Below are 19,415 nucleotides of genomic sequence, written 5' to 3' on the forward strand. Positions count from 1 at the left end.
TCACATTAATAGATCCAGTAGTTGTTAATTGGGTAGTTAGTGTCTTCGCTGTTATATATGAATAGATTACAAGAATTACGTTGTTAACATAATTATGCTCGTTTGTCTGCAACGCATGCCGAAGTCATATTTTATGCATACAATTAGATAAAGGACATTTACGAGTATGTTGCAATTATTTATGTGTTACGTGACATAATTCCTAACATTTAATCTTATAGTGGAGTTAGGCGCCACGCTATTTTATTAAAAACTCAGGCTGCGAAAATAGTTTAGAAATAAATTTAAAAACCTCAACCTCAACAATCTATACTTAAATTGTATTATGAAACGAGATATACCATGAACGGCATAATTATACTTTGATATCAATGGGTTATAGACAACCTTAATATTTTTAATGATGATTTCGGATTATTTGTCATAATTAGAATTTTGAACCAAAAAAGCAAAACGAAATCCTTAAGTCTTTTCCGTCAATACATTTCAAAAAGTACAGAGATAACGATATGATATTTAATACAATTTTAGATATTGTTGTCTCCACAGAACAACTTTGTAGAATCACACAGTTCTGTGGTTGACTCGATCACAATGATAGCTGAAAAGTTTACAAATATTTTTACTTTTTAAATTAGAGGAACATAAACGAGGAATCTATTTTTCTGAATATCATACTAGCATGACGGATTATTTAAATAACTTTACTTCAATTATATTATAATGTCCGAAGTATATGATTTTCCATCACAAATAGTTACTTATGGTATAACATGTTAATATTGCAGAATAACAGTAGTAGTATTTGAAGAATGGGTTAATAATCATAATAGAAACTCAGTTAATTAACACAGCGCCATAAAGTCCTAAGTTTGTGATATGGGTAGTCAACTGTTAGAATATTTAAATACTACCTAATATTTTAATACTAGATTACCGAGGCCGGCAAAAATTCTTGTCCTTGTGGGTTAAGGTTTCTTGTTTGAGTTAATGGGCTAACAAGAAAGGAATTTGACAAAATGTTAGTATAAAGATACAGTTATTTATTAATTATAGAACATGACTCTTAGAGAAATAGAAATCAGACAAAACATACCTATACGTGTAGAGCATAAAAATCATGTACTTATGAGTCTAGACATGATGTGCTCTTCTTCAAGCACTCCAGACATGTCTTGGAGCACAGAAGAGCACTCGTCGTTCCTCAAAATATTTGCTTAGGTGTGTAAAACAGGCTTATTATTATAGTTGGCGTTGCAAAAACGTCTTTAGCCTATGATAAATATATTTTAAGTCACAAAAAATATAGCAGAATATACTGCCAAAAGCTTTGTATATTCTTAGGAATTTGTTTTCGGCAACGGCATCCTGGGAATTTAGATTGATATCAAACTACATTTTCCTTGGAAACTACTATTATAAAATTCAGCATCTACATAATTTATTTTGGTCATTTTGTTTTAATGCTGCCCATGTGTCTGGTATAGGTGTGGTATAGGCTTTTATTCAGAATATCTTCATTTCCACCTTTTTTACTCTGGTAGGTTCTAATAAGATCCAGGAGTCACCACTTCTGGATATCGTCCTTGTAGATATTCTATGTCAGTCGTCATAGCAGTAAACTGCATTAACTAAGGGAATAGTGATTGTTAGAAATAATACAGTAATGTATAGTAATGTACAGTAATAGTATCATGTCAGGTTGATCTTCACGCGATTCTATCTGGAAACCATCATGATTAATTCTTAGTGAATTTGTCACTGTAGGCTAATCGACCTGACGTCATACTCATCTTATCATCCTCCACTGGTGCCTCGTCAGCGTATACCGTTAGCGCAGCGAAGGCATCATTCCATTATCAACTAATACAAAAAACTGCACTAACTAAAAATAAGATAAATCAACTTAAAACTTAAGTTGTGTTTCAATGTGTTTTAAGTTAATGCATTTTATTATAAATGTACCTGTGTAAACTTTATACTGTATAGTTTATAGTTTGTACCTTACTTAAATATAACAACAGATAAAACTTGTTTGACCTTGTTTACTGTATTCCGGAAAGTGACTATTTATCACGATTCTTCTGAGTTCATATTTCTGATTTTCGTAAAGGTAGATACGATTAATTGTTTAGGGTGTAGGTGAATTTTATTATTAGGTGTGCGCACAGTCAGGGTATTTTATTTTATTGTTGAAAAAATATGCATAGTATTCTTTTTTATCATGTATATCCTAATCGTTCTAGAGTGTGACAACTATTTTTTAGATGTATTGTCCAGGTTTGGTCATCGTAAATCTACTCAGTTTACTTTTGACATGTTATACATCCATTAGTGGTTGTAAACGAACGACTGACAACTGTGTTTGTGGATGGACAATTTACACATGGACTAGAGCAGCGTCGTCGCTAGTGATTTATGAAGAGCCTTTCACCGTAGGCTTCATTTTGTGACGTACTCTCGCGCCGTTAGTGAACGGCCAGCGCGATCACAACATTCGTGATTTACAAGCACGGCTCGTTGGTCTAGGGGTATGATTCTCGCTTTGGGTGCGAGAGGTCCCGGGTTCAAATCCCGGACGAGCCCGCTTTTTGTTTTTACAGTCTTATATGATTTTAATACCATTGATTAAGTTTTATACTTAACCAGTTTTTATCAAATTTACACACAGGTATTCGTACTAATATTAATTGTAAGAGACCAGAGCTAGTAGTTGTACCTACTATATATAGTGAAACATTATAGTTTTGATGACTGTTGAAATTATTATATGTGTGTAACTCTGAATCAATCATGAGGCCGCGCAGTTTCTATGAAACGTTAAAAAAATACTAACCCATAATATTTTGGCTATTGATATTTCCCGTTATTGTATTTGGTATAGCTATATATTCCGGCTTACCTTCAGAATTATCCCCTAGAAGTTACTTAGTGGCTTAGTGGTTACTCGTGATAAAACTTGTTATTTTATCATTATATTTATACTAGTCATGTTTTTTAGGTTATATGAAGCTGAAAGTACGATAGAATACCTACTCATGATATTTAACAACTGTAAATTAGAAAAAAAAACTTTCATACAAACTACGCATAGTCAATGTCAAGTATAAAAAACAAATCAAAATGTACGTTTTTTATATTATTATGTTTACGACTCACTTCTATAACAGAATTAGCATTTTATTACTAAATATTAAGAACTGAACAATAAATGAATACCCATCTTCTTATATTATATTTTTAGTCGAAAACAGTTACCGTATCTTCGGTAAGCATAAAAAAACTGCAACAAATGATTTCATAATCTGAACGATAACCTCGTGGAATTTTATGTAACAATAACAAAATAAAGTGTATCGGTATTTATCACAGTGACTTATCATGAAGTCATTAACGGGTATCGCTTATAAGGAAGAAAAATTCGCAATAGCCCGTGGAGATACAAACAACGGCTTGGCACTTATAAAACTAAGATCCCACTGGATTACTTGTTTAGCGTTTCTCTGCACGTACAAACCGACCGACCCACTGACACGGCGCAATAGGAAGATAATTCGATTACGGCATAAAACGTGATATCAGATAGTTATGTGTACATATTTATGCTTTTTTATAGGTCCACAATATGTCTATAATAAGTGTAAAATCAAGAAGACAATATTTTCTATGTGTTGAATAAACCTAAGAAAAGGAAAGTTCAATGTATACATAGATCTTTTTGAACCTTTGATAGGGTTAGTCGTAAAGAATATACCAAGGGATACGAAATTGAAAGTCAATTAGAACTCATAAAACTGGACAATTTTTTATCAAGAGGCAAAGTGCAATTCAGACAAAAAAGCTTACCATTTCCATAGGTATTTCTTTACAGAGATATGTAAGTAAACTGTAAAAAGTTGTCTGCAGGAAATGCAGTTTGCTTTGGAAGCTGTTTCGGTTGTAGGGTGCAGTCTAGGCAGTAAAATTACGGATAGGAGGCATGTCATTTTAATTCTCTGGAATGGCAACGCATGAATAATATCACAGGTGTTATAAGATGTGTAGTGTTATAAATGTGTATAGGCGACAGTTAACGATTACCTACAATCAGGTGCCGTCAGCATGTATATCAAATACACAAAAAAATATCACGAGCCCGCCCAAATTAGGAAGGTTTTAAAATATATTTTGAACGCTGCAATTTATGTCTCTGGGGATGTTGTTCAATTTTATAAAATCCCTTTACAATTAACGTTGTATATACAAGCAATTATTATTTTTATTAAATATAATGATTTAGCACAGCGTAACTTTACTACTTTCAACTTAATATTAAATTCTAAATTTAAAAACACGAAACACAAATAGTGATATGTTAAGAAATTATGACGCCTTTTATAAATTATTAAATATATACAAAAATCGTAATTTATTTATGTATTAAAATCGTAATTAATAAACACGAAAGTAAATTGTAATATGTTAAGGAATTACGAAGTCTTTTTACAAAATATTCAGATTTTTAAATTGGTTAGGATATAAGTAATTATCCCGATTATAGTAAGTTTGTTTCATTGGGTTAATTGATCATGTATTTATTGAATATATTTTTATCTGTATTATTTTAAATGAGTAATTTAAAAAAAAAATTGTTAAGATTGTTTACTTTAGCAAGAACAGAGTGTGGGTAGATAATTCAATTTCGACCCAGAATAGATAATAGTCTATCTAATTTCCCCGAGCTTGTTGGCGTAGGTGGAAAATTTAATAACTGATATATTATATAACTTCACTAACAAGATAATACAATTATTTTCCATTTAAATAATGGAAAATAATTCTGACAAAAACAAAGAAAATAAACGGAAATAATATTTACATAAATTATGTGTGTTCGTTTTTCGGCTTTTAGTAAATCAAATATCGTCGCTATAATTATTTAGTTTATCTAACGTCACGTCAAAGAGGAAAACAGTACAGGAATAATTACTATATTGCTAAATTATCCCTGTACTATATAACATAGTAAATAATACTATAAATATAATATACCTATATATTCACGACTATTATCCCACATGAGTTAGCTAATCAGAAATATGGGAGATTGTTAATAATTAGGATAGAAATCTCATTGTTAACAATATTCCATGTCAGGTTGACCTCCAATCGGTTTTCTCATCGTGGTCAATTTCGCCACGATTTAAACTGATTGGACTTCATGCTATCGTCCTCCACTAGTGCATTGCCAGCGTATACCTTTAACCACAGATGTGCACCATTCCATTGTCATCTGTAAAAAATCTGATATATTCTGAATTGTCCATATTTCACTTTATTTATTTGACTCTTCTTAATATTTTTTATAGAAGATTTGCTAGAGATTGTCCTATAGAATATTATATGTATATACATAGTTGGTTACGATATTTGGTAATATTTGATTCTTGTTAGTTTCCATTACCCGGTATTTACATTATGCTTTACACAGTTATACTTGAATAGAACAATTCTTTTATGTTCTTCGTTTTGATACCAAGTGTATTATGTATTGTATTTACATGGAAATTTTTTGGAGACACACTTTCATACAATGGCGTATAAACGTTTGTATATATGTAATCGTTGTACTATTGCACACTAGATGGCGTTATCAGCCAACTAATATGAAACGTTTCATCTTTTTATCTTGTATATGGTATAAATGGAAGTAAATAATATGGTTTAACTTTTGAAAATATTAATATAAATGAAATATTCATTATAAATAAAATCTAAAACCATTTTAAGATTTTGTATCAAATTTTGGACCAGTTTCATAAGTGGCTCGTTGGTCTAGGGGTATGATTTTCGCTTAGGGTGCGAGAGGTCCCGGGTTCAAATCCCGGACGAGCCCAATTGTCTTTTTGCTTAACATTGTAATCAAGAGTATTAATTATAATATTTGATTATATTAAATATTGTTATTAAAATTATTTACGATAGTTATTATTTTTATAATTATTTAGAACTTTCGATAATGCGGATTTTTATGTTCTTAACTTTATGTATAATATATGTTATATTAAAATTTATAGTGTCAGAATATTGTACAGTATTTTTTATGGAATATGACTGAAACAAAATTTAATTATATATTTTTTATACCTACCTTATACCTACTACGTTTTATTTGTTAAGTTATGTACCAAATGTTAAGAGAACCGATGTATCCAAATGCACACGTACATATTTAATATCTACTATACATATTTAATACTTAAAATAATGATAATATAAAAGTTCAACTCTCTCAATGAATAATATGATTCAGTAGGTTCTAATTTATGTGGCGATTTTATCACCGAATATAGTTTATTGTTTGAGACTGTTTTTGAAATGTATTTATAACAATATAAAATATCATTTCTTCTTATTTTATTTGATATACCATATTACTTTCGATAGGAACCGACAATTGTTTAGAACTTGCGAAGGCTACAGTAAATTTTGTATATGTAGGCTAAGTTATTTGATATTTTATATTGTTATAAATAATTATCATTGAACTTGGCACCCATTTAGACCCCCTGCGTTAATAGTTTATGCTGCCTGGGCAGGTGGTAGTGGATGATAAGATGAATATGTCACGCTAGATAGAATTTATATTCTATAATAATAATGATAAACTTGGACAATTCACACAGCATTGTCTAGTAAGCTAAGCAAAGCTTGTGTTATGGATACAAGATAACTACTTAGATATCTTTTGGTAAACATATACATAATATTCATAGAAAACATCCAGACCGATACAAACAATCATAGTCATGAATACAAATGTTTGCACCGTGCAAGAAAACGAACCCGCGACCATCAGCAGTAAAGCGGTGTTCTAAACCACTAGTCGACCGAGGCCATCAAATTTATACAACACGATGGTTTCCACTTTGAGATTGATCTGACATATATTAATAATAAAAATACATTTCTAAATCTAAATCTAAGGTAAATTTAAATGTACATGTACACACAAATGTATATGTACATTTCTAACAGTTGTGTCACTCGTCCCTACTGCAAAGAATTTTATACCATCTTAAAATAACATTGTTAGGACATCTGCTGTTAGTTTGATTTGAGTCCTCTACAATATTTAGTGCATATTCTACGAGTACCTAGATATCAACATTGTGAAACATTTCGGTTCGTATATTCATTCTATTAAATATTAATTCCTTGACAAACGTTTCTACCTCAATCTTTAAAAATTACGACGATTTTTACAACTTGTCTCCTATACTTGAAACTATCTACTCAACTGAAAGTCAACGTGAAGTTGTTCCCCACGATTGCACCAGCTCGTAAATAGACCCTATGAGGGGTCCTTGGGGAAAGGCTTTTGCTTGTCTCTTTCTTTCCGTCTCCCTCCCGCATGTGGGGAATAATTAAACTGCCTGCAGTCTGCCTTTGAGCATGTCTCGTCCCTTTACAAAGAAAACTGAATGCGCCTCGAGTGAAAGGCAACACTAACACACAGCTCAGATTTGACAGACATTTACGTAGAAGTCTTTGTTAATTTGAGGGTAAATCTGTTTGAAAGGTAAATACACCTAAAACTTATGCGTCTGGAAACATGGAATTCAACACATTTAATCCTATGTATTTTTATAGATTCAATAAGTTAAGTAAGCGTTTTACAATAATACATATATATACAATAATACAGCAAATATTATTTGCTAAAATAACCCACCTAATATTTGTTGTATTACTTTATTACAAAAAAGATACAAATGCTCAATCCAATAGAATGAAAAAATCCTTCTGATTACTAGCCATATTTCTTCTACCCTTCTTCCTGTCTGAACTTTTATATTACAGTCCCATCGGTATGGTAGCGAGTCGTTGCCGCCATCTGCCATCGAATAAATAACCTCAAGGAAAAGAAATGCACATAATTGAAAAACGACGTCCATGAAAACTAAACTCTTTACAGTATTTGTAACAGCCATGTGTTACACGTGTTTGTTTTTCAAACGTTCATGTTATCAAGGTGCCAATTGTGCTATTTATAAGTGCTTCAATAGAATGACAATGGAGTGCCGTAGATGACATAATACATACATTAACAACCTCGGTGGTCTAGTGGTTTAGCACACATTTTTACGTCCGATGGTCGCGGGTTCGATTCCTCGCACGACACAAACATTTGTATTCATGAGTATAATTGTTCGTGTCGATCTGGGTGTTTTCTATGTATAATATGTATGTATTTACGAAAAAAAAGTGTCTATATATTTGTATCAGTTCTCTAGTACCCATAACACAAGCTCTAGCTAGCTTAACTTGGGTCTAAATGACGCTGTGTGAATTGTCCTGAGATTATTATAACTAAAGCCATTATGATTAAAAGAATCTAGATCTAGAAGAATTAAGATTACAAGAAATACTTTTTGAGAGTTTGGAAAAATAAATAATTATATTTTGAACATACTATTATGTATTAAAAGTGTATAATACAAGAGATTATGTTCCGGTTATCACTGATCAGTCAGCCGTAATAAGTGATACACCTAAAGAAAAATCATGCATTATTAGTTTATTAGTGGTTTATGGAGAATAAATGCATACCATGTATGATACTTCAAGAGAATTATATATATGCATCTGTTTATCATATTATTCTCTAATAAATTATACTACACTATATTCTTACAAAATATCTCATTGACATTCTAAAACCTATAATATTTTTTATTTCATATTTTAAGTGCGCTTCTCCGGCATTTTATAGCGTCATACTTACGTTTGAGCTGCTTATACAAGTCATTTCTCGATGTAATGGGCACTCTTTATTAGTCTTGCGAATGGACCTCGCTAAAACACCCCACAAATGTCAAATACGCCTTGAACTTTTACGATAAGATTCCCCTTATATACATGATACCAATTTAAAATTATTATAGGTATAAAAGAAATGCCCGCAACTTATTATATTATGCATATAACTTTTGCAAACTCCGTATATTGATTAAAAATCATAGAACAATAATAAACATCTATAATGATACCATCTATTATTTGATTAATAAAATTGTAGGTATTATATCATATCATATTAAAACTATATATAAAATTAAATGTTTCATGTCTGGGATATTTTTTCAGCTACCTATATGTTGACCCATATTTAATTACATATTATTTAAAAAGGTAAATAGATTTTTATACTAACTCGCGTAAAGTATTACTGTGTGAAGTGGTAGGGTGACAGTCAACATGTTAGCTAACTGCAAGATATGAATCCATTTTGTGCCCCCATATGATCTTTCAAGTTCGTAAGTAAATACGTATATTCAAATTTTCTATCAGCTAATCCAAGTTACCCAGTTAAAAAAATAGAATTAGTGAATTACATAACATGTACACTATTTAATACGATCAAGGTCAAATTACGAGAATTAACCACAAATCATTTATTTAGACTGACATTAATCTTATGTTCACCTTGCTATTTTTTTATATTATCACAAATAACATTTAAAGTTTATTAAAGTTAGTTGAATTCTGCTAACTAACAAGAGAACCTTATTTGTTATCTAAGTTCTACCAATAGCTACTACAAAATCTACTTGTACTCGTTTTCTCTATATTCATTTATATTAGTCACTTTTTAGGTTGGTAATAAGTTTCTTAATTAAAAAAAAAACAATAAGTTTGCTATTGTTAAGGTTTGTATAACACGGGTTGGCTGTGTTACACAAGCATTTACAATAGCGCATTCAGCTATTTACATTTCTATGCGTATCTTCATAATATTTTATGACTTTTTAAATACTTAAACTCCAATCAGCATAATGCGTGACCGATATATATATAAGGTCTATAAAACTTCAGAAATTGGTACCACGAATATAACATGCCACGTGCATGTCATTAACAATATGTATGAACGGTTAGATTATATAAATATAACTATTTCTGGACGAGTTATAAAAAAATGGTATTATAGAATATTTATAGTGATCATTTACCACCCGCAGCTTAATTGTATGTAATGTATTAGTAAAATGAGTAGTAAATTCTTAATATGTATGAAGTAATATTCATGCCCTCTATATGAAAGGAGATGATCCCTAATAAGATATTTTCTAAAATGTTCAAACAAAAATGTAATGCGGCAGTCGCATAGTGTCAAACAAGTCAATTCTAGATGTTAGCTAGGGTATCAGTACCAAAACTCAAATTCATTTAACCAATTACGCGTGATAGTGTAATAAACTCATGTATAATGCTATCTGATATTATCGAGGTAAATATCTGCGATCTACGAGTAAAATGCGGTTTCCGGACCTCTATATTTTTGAATTGGTTATCCTAGACAGTGGTATTTTGATAGTGTAGACAAAATTTTTTTAATAGACTGATGTCATGTGCCCGTATCGTTATTATGTGCAAACCAATTTGCACAGTAGTCGATATCGTGTGAATCTTTGTATTGTTTGTTTGGCACTTAATTAAATGTTTACTTTTTAATTAAGATATATCAGAATAAAATTTTATTATATCATTACATTAGCATAAATAGATAATGATGTACACAGAGACCTGTTTTATTTTGAGCTGACACGGATTATCCGAATATAATTACGGGAGGGACAGATGCCCGCTGCGACCTCATCGAGCGATAATTGATCGCATTAACAAACGCCTACACCAAAACGTCTACTTTAGAACTTACAAGCAAATGGTACTTCCATTATAATTAACAATAATATTAAGTGCCACATATTCAATTGACTAGTCCTCAAAGTAGAATATCTTATTAGAAAAACCGGTACTGAATATGTGGTAGCCCGATTGAAATACAACACACGTTTTTGTTTGTTTTACATATATATTTTAGAGGAGTATTACATGACGATTAGTGTAATAGTGTGGTAGTGCTAATCACTCAACCACGATAATTGACTTGAATGTAATCAATTTACCTGTGAACAATACTATGAAGGTTTGTAGTAATCTACAGATCAATATTCACCCGAAAAAGACCACACAAAGAAAGCTATTCTCAATATACCTATAAAGAGATATTTGACAGCCCAGAAAGTAATAGGAGATAAAATTTAATATAGGATGTTGAAATTCCGACTAATTTGTTTTAAATTTTATCGTATTCATATATAATGTGCTTATTACAATGATGTATAGTAGAAGCTAGCGCAACTTTGAAGTTACGGCGTTAGAATATATTAGTGTGGGATACGCAGACCAAAATGCGCTTCGAAATCTGGATTATGCCTACCATGGTATTATATGAACGAACTCTAGTTAAATATGATTATGTTGAACTGTTGAACCCTTCCAATCATTCATATATTCAGATGAATTAATGAATAAATGACTAACAGAAGTAACAGAACAGTATCTATTCCATTTCAATGTCGTCTCCATACTTTCATAGCCTATAAATAATCGCTCAGGAACACAATGTCTTGATTCTACTCTGCCTACCTCGTTGACGATAGACTTGCCATACAATCATACAGTTAATATAGGCCATTTTCTAAGTAACAAGTTGTATCCATAATTTTCAAACATGTATAACATTAGCAAAAATTTTGTCCTTTTTTGTACAAAATTTTTGCTATAAGCATACTTTCTAGTATTAATTGCAGACATTATTAGGCTTCATTACGCAAGTGTATTGCGATGCAGTAGTGAGTGTCAATATCGCGACGCCATAGCTGTCATCCCCCAGACGTTAGGGTGTTTTAACGTTGTTGAATTTAATACCTATATCACTACGAGATAAAGTATTGGAAACATTATATCCAAAGCAACATGACATAATTTTTATATTATTGAATTAAATAAAACAGATAGTAATACTACATATCTTTTTAATGATACTTACGTATAAGAATCATCGTAACAATATAATCTTCATACCGAAGCTGTAACGAGACTCCTTAGAGTAGGAAAATATTTTGACCTATTATTAGGTAACTGTGTCACCTATTTCTGCAGCCAAGCACTTTGCTTTGTAAGATGTGATGAAAGGTGAGATGTGACAGAGAAGATGCAAGGCACAGCGGCATAACTAAAGATTTCACTGTCATTATCACACGATTACGTAATTTCCATGGTGCTGTTTATGTATAAAGACTGATTCATGGGCAGTTTTATATAAAGGTTTCAAGGATTCGTTGTCTTACACTGATGTATTATGTTTTTTTGTACTCTTCGTCACCTATTACGATAAATTCATGTTAGTTTGATAATTTCGATCCTGCACCCGAAGTAATATCGATGAGTTGATGAGTAATAAAAGACGTTTTTGTCAATTACACTTTAATGATTTTTAAGGAAATAAATCTTACATGGAACATCACAATTATGCTTTGCAAAACAATATTAGTGTTAATGAGATTCTGAATTAACAATTTAGTAGCGATCGCTTGGATACTACACAATAATAGAATGTAGCTATTGTAAAGATAAAAAAATACTTATTATTTTATAGAACAGTAATAATACCTAACATGAGATACAAGCAGTCATTCTCTAGAATATCAAGTTGAACAAATTTTATGGAGTTGTGTAATAATATTAAATCTAACATCAATTGACGAATTTAAGCAAACATATTTATAAAAGCAAAAGTGTAATTACTAATTATAATGTTGTAACCTATTTCATAAAGGTATACTAGGTGGGATATTGATGTATAAAATAATCAACGTTTATTACTATAATAACTAACTTTACCAGCAGAAAAATATCATCAAATACTAAGTATTAGCAACTCAAAGATTTATATTGAAATCGAAAAAAATATTTAGAACGTTGAAGTAACTTCACTTACTTAAGGCGAACACTTACAATCGATATCTACCATCATACAAAAATATCATCCATTTTCTTTATACATTGACAAAATCACTAAGCGTTAACAATAACTGTTGTCAGAAACAGTTAATTTTCTAAGGATTTTCCTACACAATTACTTTTGCGAAGTTTATAAGGAAGGGACACTGTTGCAATTTGTATCTAATGGAATAAAAGGTGGTAAACTTATATAGTAAAGTAACTTTGGTAAGAATTTACAAAGTCGCATTTTTAGATGTTATCAACTGTATATTTATTTGAAGTATCTTATAAGTAAAAACTAATAAAAACAAAAATAAATTAAAATATTGATAAACACTAAAGCTTTACAAATAATAATATCTCTTAATTCTGGATTTAAAAACTCTTGTAACTTACAACCTAACAAAACAATTACATATAAAGAAAATACTTTAATCAAAACGGGGATTAGGTACTAAAATAACATAGTACTTTTTTGTTTTATTTTTTCTATTGTATTCAGTAATTGAATAATTATATAAATATTAAATGGAATACGATACAAGTTATGTAAAATCAAATGTCAGATTATTGTCGCCAAACATGTAAAATGTACATATTATTTATATTTCCATCTGAAAGAAGTCACAAATCGACCAAGATATTATTCTGTTTATGACAAGAGAGCGTAATAAGGTTTTGTTAAATATTCTTGTCTAAATTTTATATTGGTAAGTATCGTTAAGTATATAATAGTAATAATACTTTTAACATTGAAGGGTAACTGTATAGTAGGATAAGAACTTTTATAAAGGTTCCACGAAATCGAAACAGCATAATATGTTAGTTGGCAACAAAACTAGATTAACAATGTATTTTAATAATAGTAGAATTTATGTCCATGGCTTTCCAACTTTTTCTTTAAAAACAATTATCTTGATTTTATCATTTTATAGTGTTAGCTATCGTAAAAAAATGGTAACAGAATCGTACTCACTTGTTATTATCTCTAACTACGGTGTTACAAACCTCCATTACTCATAAACGACAAGGTTTCTTCATGTCGCTCTGCGACTTCCATATTATTTGTAACTACATATTTACATAATCTATTTACAGTTATGTGATAATTTTGGCTCCTCGTTTTACATATTGGAATGAAATCACATAACAGGAATGTCCAAAACGAAAATATCATATTTACAAAATCGAACCGAGGAAGATATTTTATTGCCTACACCCGGTCAACAAATAACAGTGTCAAGCCTAGTTGCCAAATACATACATGATCAAGCAACTGTTATTATAGTATATATTCTTCGATTATTTACAGAGGAACAAATCTCCGAGATTTAAAGTAATAGCGCGAGTATTGGAATGAATAAAACAATGGAAGCGATACTCATGTGGGCTCCGTTGGGATTATTACCACCGAGCCCGCCAACCACGGCACTATTGACTTCTTTTACCGGCGGTGCTTTCGCCATGGAACTGTCATTTAACATGTTATTGTCCTCCATCGGTTCTTCAGGTTTCTTTAAGGCATTAGCAATGTCATTTTCTTCTGGTGCAGGTGGGGGTGGTGGTGGAGGTTCTGTAGTAGTAGTGGTCGTCGTTGTGGTTGTCGTAGTAGTAGTTGTAGTAGGCACTAAGCTATTGTTACCAACAAAATAGACATCGCCATATATAGCTTCTACCTCTAATGTGTTTTCTATTCTTTCACCTCTCATTTGTCTTGTACGAGGAAGGTGGTTATTATAATATGTTGTTAATTGGCCTGTATATTGCACATCTCTTTCTGTACGGTTTCCTCTAAATGTCACGTTGCAAGCAGTACCTGGCTCTAAAAACTTTTCCAAATTATATAGTCTTGTAATTTTTTCTGTAAATGGATTAGCCCATTCAATTTGTGGAAATTCAGTACCATTTGCCAGTACTATAGTAGTGTTGAGACCGATAGCAATTCCATGACCATGACCCCAAGATAGAGTATAATTGAAATCATATTCAATAGCAGTAGTATCTGCTGCAGGTACGTCGCCATCGTTACGTAATACTCTTTCTCCGAATATTTCTGGATCTGTTTGTCGGATATGCAACGTCTCTTCATCTAATGCAACATCTTCTATCTTGTAACTTACAGGTTCAATTTCAACCAATATTTCTCCAGTATTTTCACTGAACTCATTATTTTTATCATCAAATGTAATTAACTGGCCAATATTACTCTCGTAAGATATTCTTCCAATATTATAAGAAAATCCATCTTCAGATTCGGGGGTATGTCGTCCTATGAAAACAGAATCCACAGATGAGTGTACTATAACTGCTCCACTAGGTTTAGAATAAAATTTGGACCACTTTTGCCAGTTTATTAAGGAAGCATTTTCAATGTTTTCAAGCACCTCGAATACGGTATAACTTTTAGATCCTGATACAGCACAATGTGTGTAATTAGGCCTTAACTGACCTAGCAGCATATCTCCTTCATGGCGCGCTCGACAGAGATATATTGGCCCTGAAAGAATAGAAGACAGTAATAATTATTATTTTACTTTTCATTAATTATGTTGCAAAATTATTTAAAATAATAACAATTGAATATAATATTATAGTATAAGCAATAAATTATTCTAATAATCTGACTTAATACAATTCCATTAATACGTAAGTATTTTTTTACTGTTAAATTACATTTGTATTAACAGAAAAAATTATAATTGTTGACTAGATTTGAAATGAATTAGTATTATTTACCATTTGTTGAATCAGCTCCTATGACATAATTTTGCATTGTTTCTTTCTTTATGTTGGTCCACTTCAGCGTGCTGGATGTAATTACTTGTTTTAGTCTGGCATTGTAAAGACCGACGGCAGCCTCTCCCATAACAGGCGCGGCCAATGTGGCTGTCAGCAATACCACCCACCATCCACTTTCGCAGTTTCTATTTTTCTTCATTGCTGTTTCTGTAACAAATATATACTCAAATTAGTAATTTTATAATTTATTTTATATGTTTATACATTTTAATAAAAATAATACGTGTAATCCATCATGTTGATTAAAGAATAGAAAACTTCGTTGATTATAGAAAGTGTTCGTAATGTTTAAAACAATTAATTAATATAGTGTTATTTTATGTTTTCCATCTCTTGCACCGTTGTACTTATATTTGTGATTTTTAGGCATCTTCCTTCGGATAGAGTTGGAAGTAAAGTCTTACACTTTACTTCCAATTGTGTTCTTACTCCGTCAGCACGCGCTATAACTTTTATTTATACAATAAGTTACTGGATATTGATATTGCTCTGTGAAAAAGCAACAAGATAGTAACTGACGTAAATATTAGCGTTGGTCTGAGTTATTTATTTTGTCAATCTTCCCCAGAGGGGTGGCGTTATTATTTCGGACATCAGACATATAGCATCAGACATATACGAGTTTGTTATAGTTACGAAATGTTGGTTTCATATTTCCCAGTCATAATATAAAAGTACAGAACATAGTAATAGTATATAGTAAATATTTTTATAAATTCGTAAATTTATTTACTTCTCCATATTTAGTTTTATTATATTTTATTTTACACTGATTAGATATTTTTTATTTAGCTTCTTAACGAAAAGTGTTAAGATTTCAAATTGATATTCAAAATTATTTTCTTCTTTTACAGGTAAGTCAAAAGTGTCTACTCTGGGTCGTTATAAAAATTAAGGTACGATATATTAATAACTGAATACAAACATCACACGGAGGTATAATGTCTCGGTGTAATTAAAAGGGTAAAAAGTTAAGAAGACTTTAATCTGACAGAATTTGCATACCAGGTGAACTCTTTCTCGTCTGGCAGTCAATTAATCTTAATTAAAAGCCCTACCCTTTTTGCTGCGTAACATTCACTCTTCTTTGATTTCATTTAAATTATACACTACGTATAATTAATATACCTCGGAAATATTCAAGGTGATATTTTATTTCAGTATATTTTTCTGTATGAGTTTTACATAATTACTTTATTCGGTATTTTATAAAACAATTAATCCACGCAATATCAATGGCGCACTTTTATTCTAATTCTCTCTTAAAACTTTTGACAATACGAAACAGGATGTTATGTAGTAAAGAATGACGGTCAATTATAACTACATATAATTTCTTATACATTAGAAAACAATGTGTAAAATTCAAATAGTTTGCGTGATTTAGATAATAAAAATAACTTTAGTAGCTTTACTTAAATATATTTAGGACTTTGCATATATAACTATTATCCACTTGTAATCATTAAATTACGGAATGTTAGGTGCCACGTGTATGGTACGGAACATCTCTTAAATGTATTTTTATAGCCCTACAATTATAGACCATCCGTAGACCCAGAGGTGAAATAACAATAACTCATCGTTAGTGCCGCCACATATTGTGTACTAGTTTTCTATTTTGTAACTCTAACTACATTAATTCAATTTAATAAGTTCAATTGGAGATTGACACGGACAATTTGGTTCATAAATCCAGCTACCCTATTGTGTCCGTCCATCAATAATCTTGTAGTTTAGTGTTATGATTTTGTTACATCTTGTTCCTTTTGAAGATTTTTTTTTTTATTAATAATTCAAAAGTATTCGGTTCTATTTTGCCGGTTAATTCAATAGTTTTGTAGGTACTACACGATGTCACGCATTACTGACATTGTCTATTCAATTACAAAACTTTTTTTGTTATAAAATTAGGTCACGATAAAGTATCTAATAAACATAAAAGTCATTTGAAGATAAGGCTAAATATAACGTGCTATAGTTTAGTCAATTAGTAAGTATCGCGTGTTATTATATATTTGTTTATTTGTATGTAAAGAAATAATTTGAAGAATTTTCACTCTACGCAAGTGAAATGCACAACGAATGAGTAATGTAAGGGTTATTTAAATGAAAAATATTTTAAATATATAAATCAAACTTCAATTTAAAATAATTCTTGATATTTCTTTTATCATCATCATCATTTTAACCTGCCTTGTCCACTTCTGGACATATGCGTAAGATTATGCTATGATGTTCTGAATAACCAGAATATATTGACAACCTACAACCTCTTTAAGAGTGTTACTCCATCTCAAGCGAATCGCCCAACTTTGCTTACTTCTGTATTTTTATGAGTATTAGGAATTTTCAACGTAAAACGTCAAATTGGAAATCGGCTTTATAAATGGCACGTGAAGTGACCTACCGCATTGTGTCCACGCATGTACCGTGACCACAGCGTTTGTGTGGTCACTAAAAGGTAAAACACCTGATACAATTGACAAACTGATTTCGCCACATGTATAGCCATTGTGGGAAACAGGAGTCATGTAATATGACATTGTATTGTGTTTAATCAATAATTGCATATCCCTTCCAAAATTATTACTCTTGGCTTTTGTTGTTTAGTTCTACATATTTAGTTAAGTATATGGCCTAGCAATATTATAAATGTGAAAATTTGTAATGATGTCTATGTACTAAAGTTACTCTAACTGAAGGAATCCAACAAGTTAGAACCTATTACATTGCCAAATTAAATGAAATTGTTATTTAGATGGTAATCTTTTACATACAGACAAATTAGAACTGATCGTAAGGGCAGACAATAACTCAACAGTGGGCTCTAATGAGTCGATTTAAACGCCCCATAGATTTCTTCCGGCGTAGTGCAACCCCTTTCTACTTGTCTGGCACTCGATTCACGAGGGGTTGTTACAAACAAAACAGATACTTTCTATCAGAATTTTCTCACTTGTGACTTTTACAAAACAACAATAGTCGTCTGCTGCTGTGCTATGGAAATGTATGCTGGTTTTCATTGTTTATTTCCACAAGTAAAGATTCTTCTACAAACAAGATTTCTTATAAATTTCTTTATAAGGTTTGTTATCGAAGTATTGATGTATTTTAAGTATGTAATAAACATAGTATAAACTTTTTAATAACCAAATTTGAATTAATATAAATAAATAACTTAAATACTATTTTTTTTACTACATACAAGTATAATTAATAAATAGCTCAACACATAACCTTTATGTACTTTCATTAACAGTAAAGGTCAATTATACGTGAAATGAAAATGCCCTTGTTGGGATTGTCGCGGACAGCTTTCCTCCAGCAATTAGTTATACAAATATGACATCATAGACACCGACCTACGTATTTTACTGCAGTCATAATATTGTGGAAGTCCATAAAACTATGCTTATAGTGACTACTGTGTGCTCGAGGTCGCATTATGAATATACGAGTGTTAGATGCTTCATAAATCATTAGCGTAGACAAGGGCAATCTTTGTCAATGTCGATACTACATTTATCTGATTGTTACTTATTGCACTTCTAACAGATTTCAATTATACGAACTTTATATGTTTACGAGTATCTAAAACTAATATATTCGATAAATTTAATGTTTATTAGTAGATATGTAACAAAGCTTATAATTAATTACATTAATAATTACATGGTAAATATACAATAATAAAAAAAACAAAAAAAAAAACTAAAAGTTAATTGCTAAGATTGTTCCGTATCGTACCTGGCTTAAAGGTTCCCATAACGCTCGCAGCA

At 30.9% G+C, this 19,415-nt stretch overlaps 2 protein-coding genes and 2 non-coding genes across 5 annotated transcripts in view; 3 read left to right on the top strand and 1 right to left on the bottom strand.

The window, feature by feature from the left end:
* The window catches only part of LOC131841859 (mitoguardin), a 62,239-nt gene that overhangs the window by 3,834 nt on the left and 38,990 nt on the right, over nt 1–19,415 (top strand). The gene's annotated exons all lie outside the window — the stretch shown is intronic.
* Trnap-ugg (transfer RNA proline (anticodon UGG)) lies at nt 2,515–2,586 on the top strand. The gene has a single exon. It is a non-coding gene; the product is annotated as a tRNA-Pro (tRNA).
* On the top strand, nt 5,804–5,875 carry Trnap-agg (transfer RNA proline (anticodon AGG)). The gene has a single exon. It is a non-coding gene; the product is annotated as a tRNA-Pro (tRNA).
* The window catches only part of LOC131841861 (protein unzipped), a 36,380-nt gene continuing 29,274 nt past the window's right edge, over nt 12,310–19,415 (bottom strand). For both annotated transcript variants that reach the window (XM_059190224.1, XM_059190223.1), the window contains 2 exons: nt 15,571–15,780; nt 12,310–15,331 (listed from right to left, as the gene is read on the bottom strand). In XM_059190224.1, coding sequence (XP_059046207.1) covers nt 14,166–15,331; nt 15,571–15,772 — 1,368 coding nt within the window. In that variant the 5' untranslated portion in view covers nt 15,773–15,780 and the 3' untranslated portion in view covers nt 12,310–14,165. The remainder of the gene's footprint in view (nt 15,332–15,570; nt 15,781–19,415) is intronic.

Source organism: Achroia grisella, unplaced genomic scaffold (assembly GCF_030625045.1).
Source record: "Achroia grisella isolate CSIRO2021 unplaced genomic scaffold, CSIRO_AGI_Agris_v1 utg1971, whole genome shotgun sequence".
Classification (NCBI taxonomy): domain Eukaryota; kingdom Metazoa; phylum Arthropoda; class Insecta; order Lepidoptera; family Pyralidae; genus Achroia; species Achroia grisella.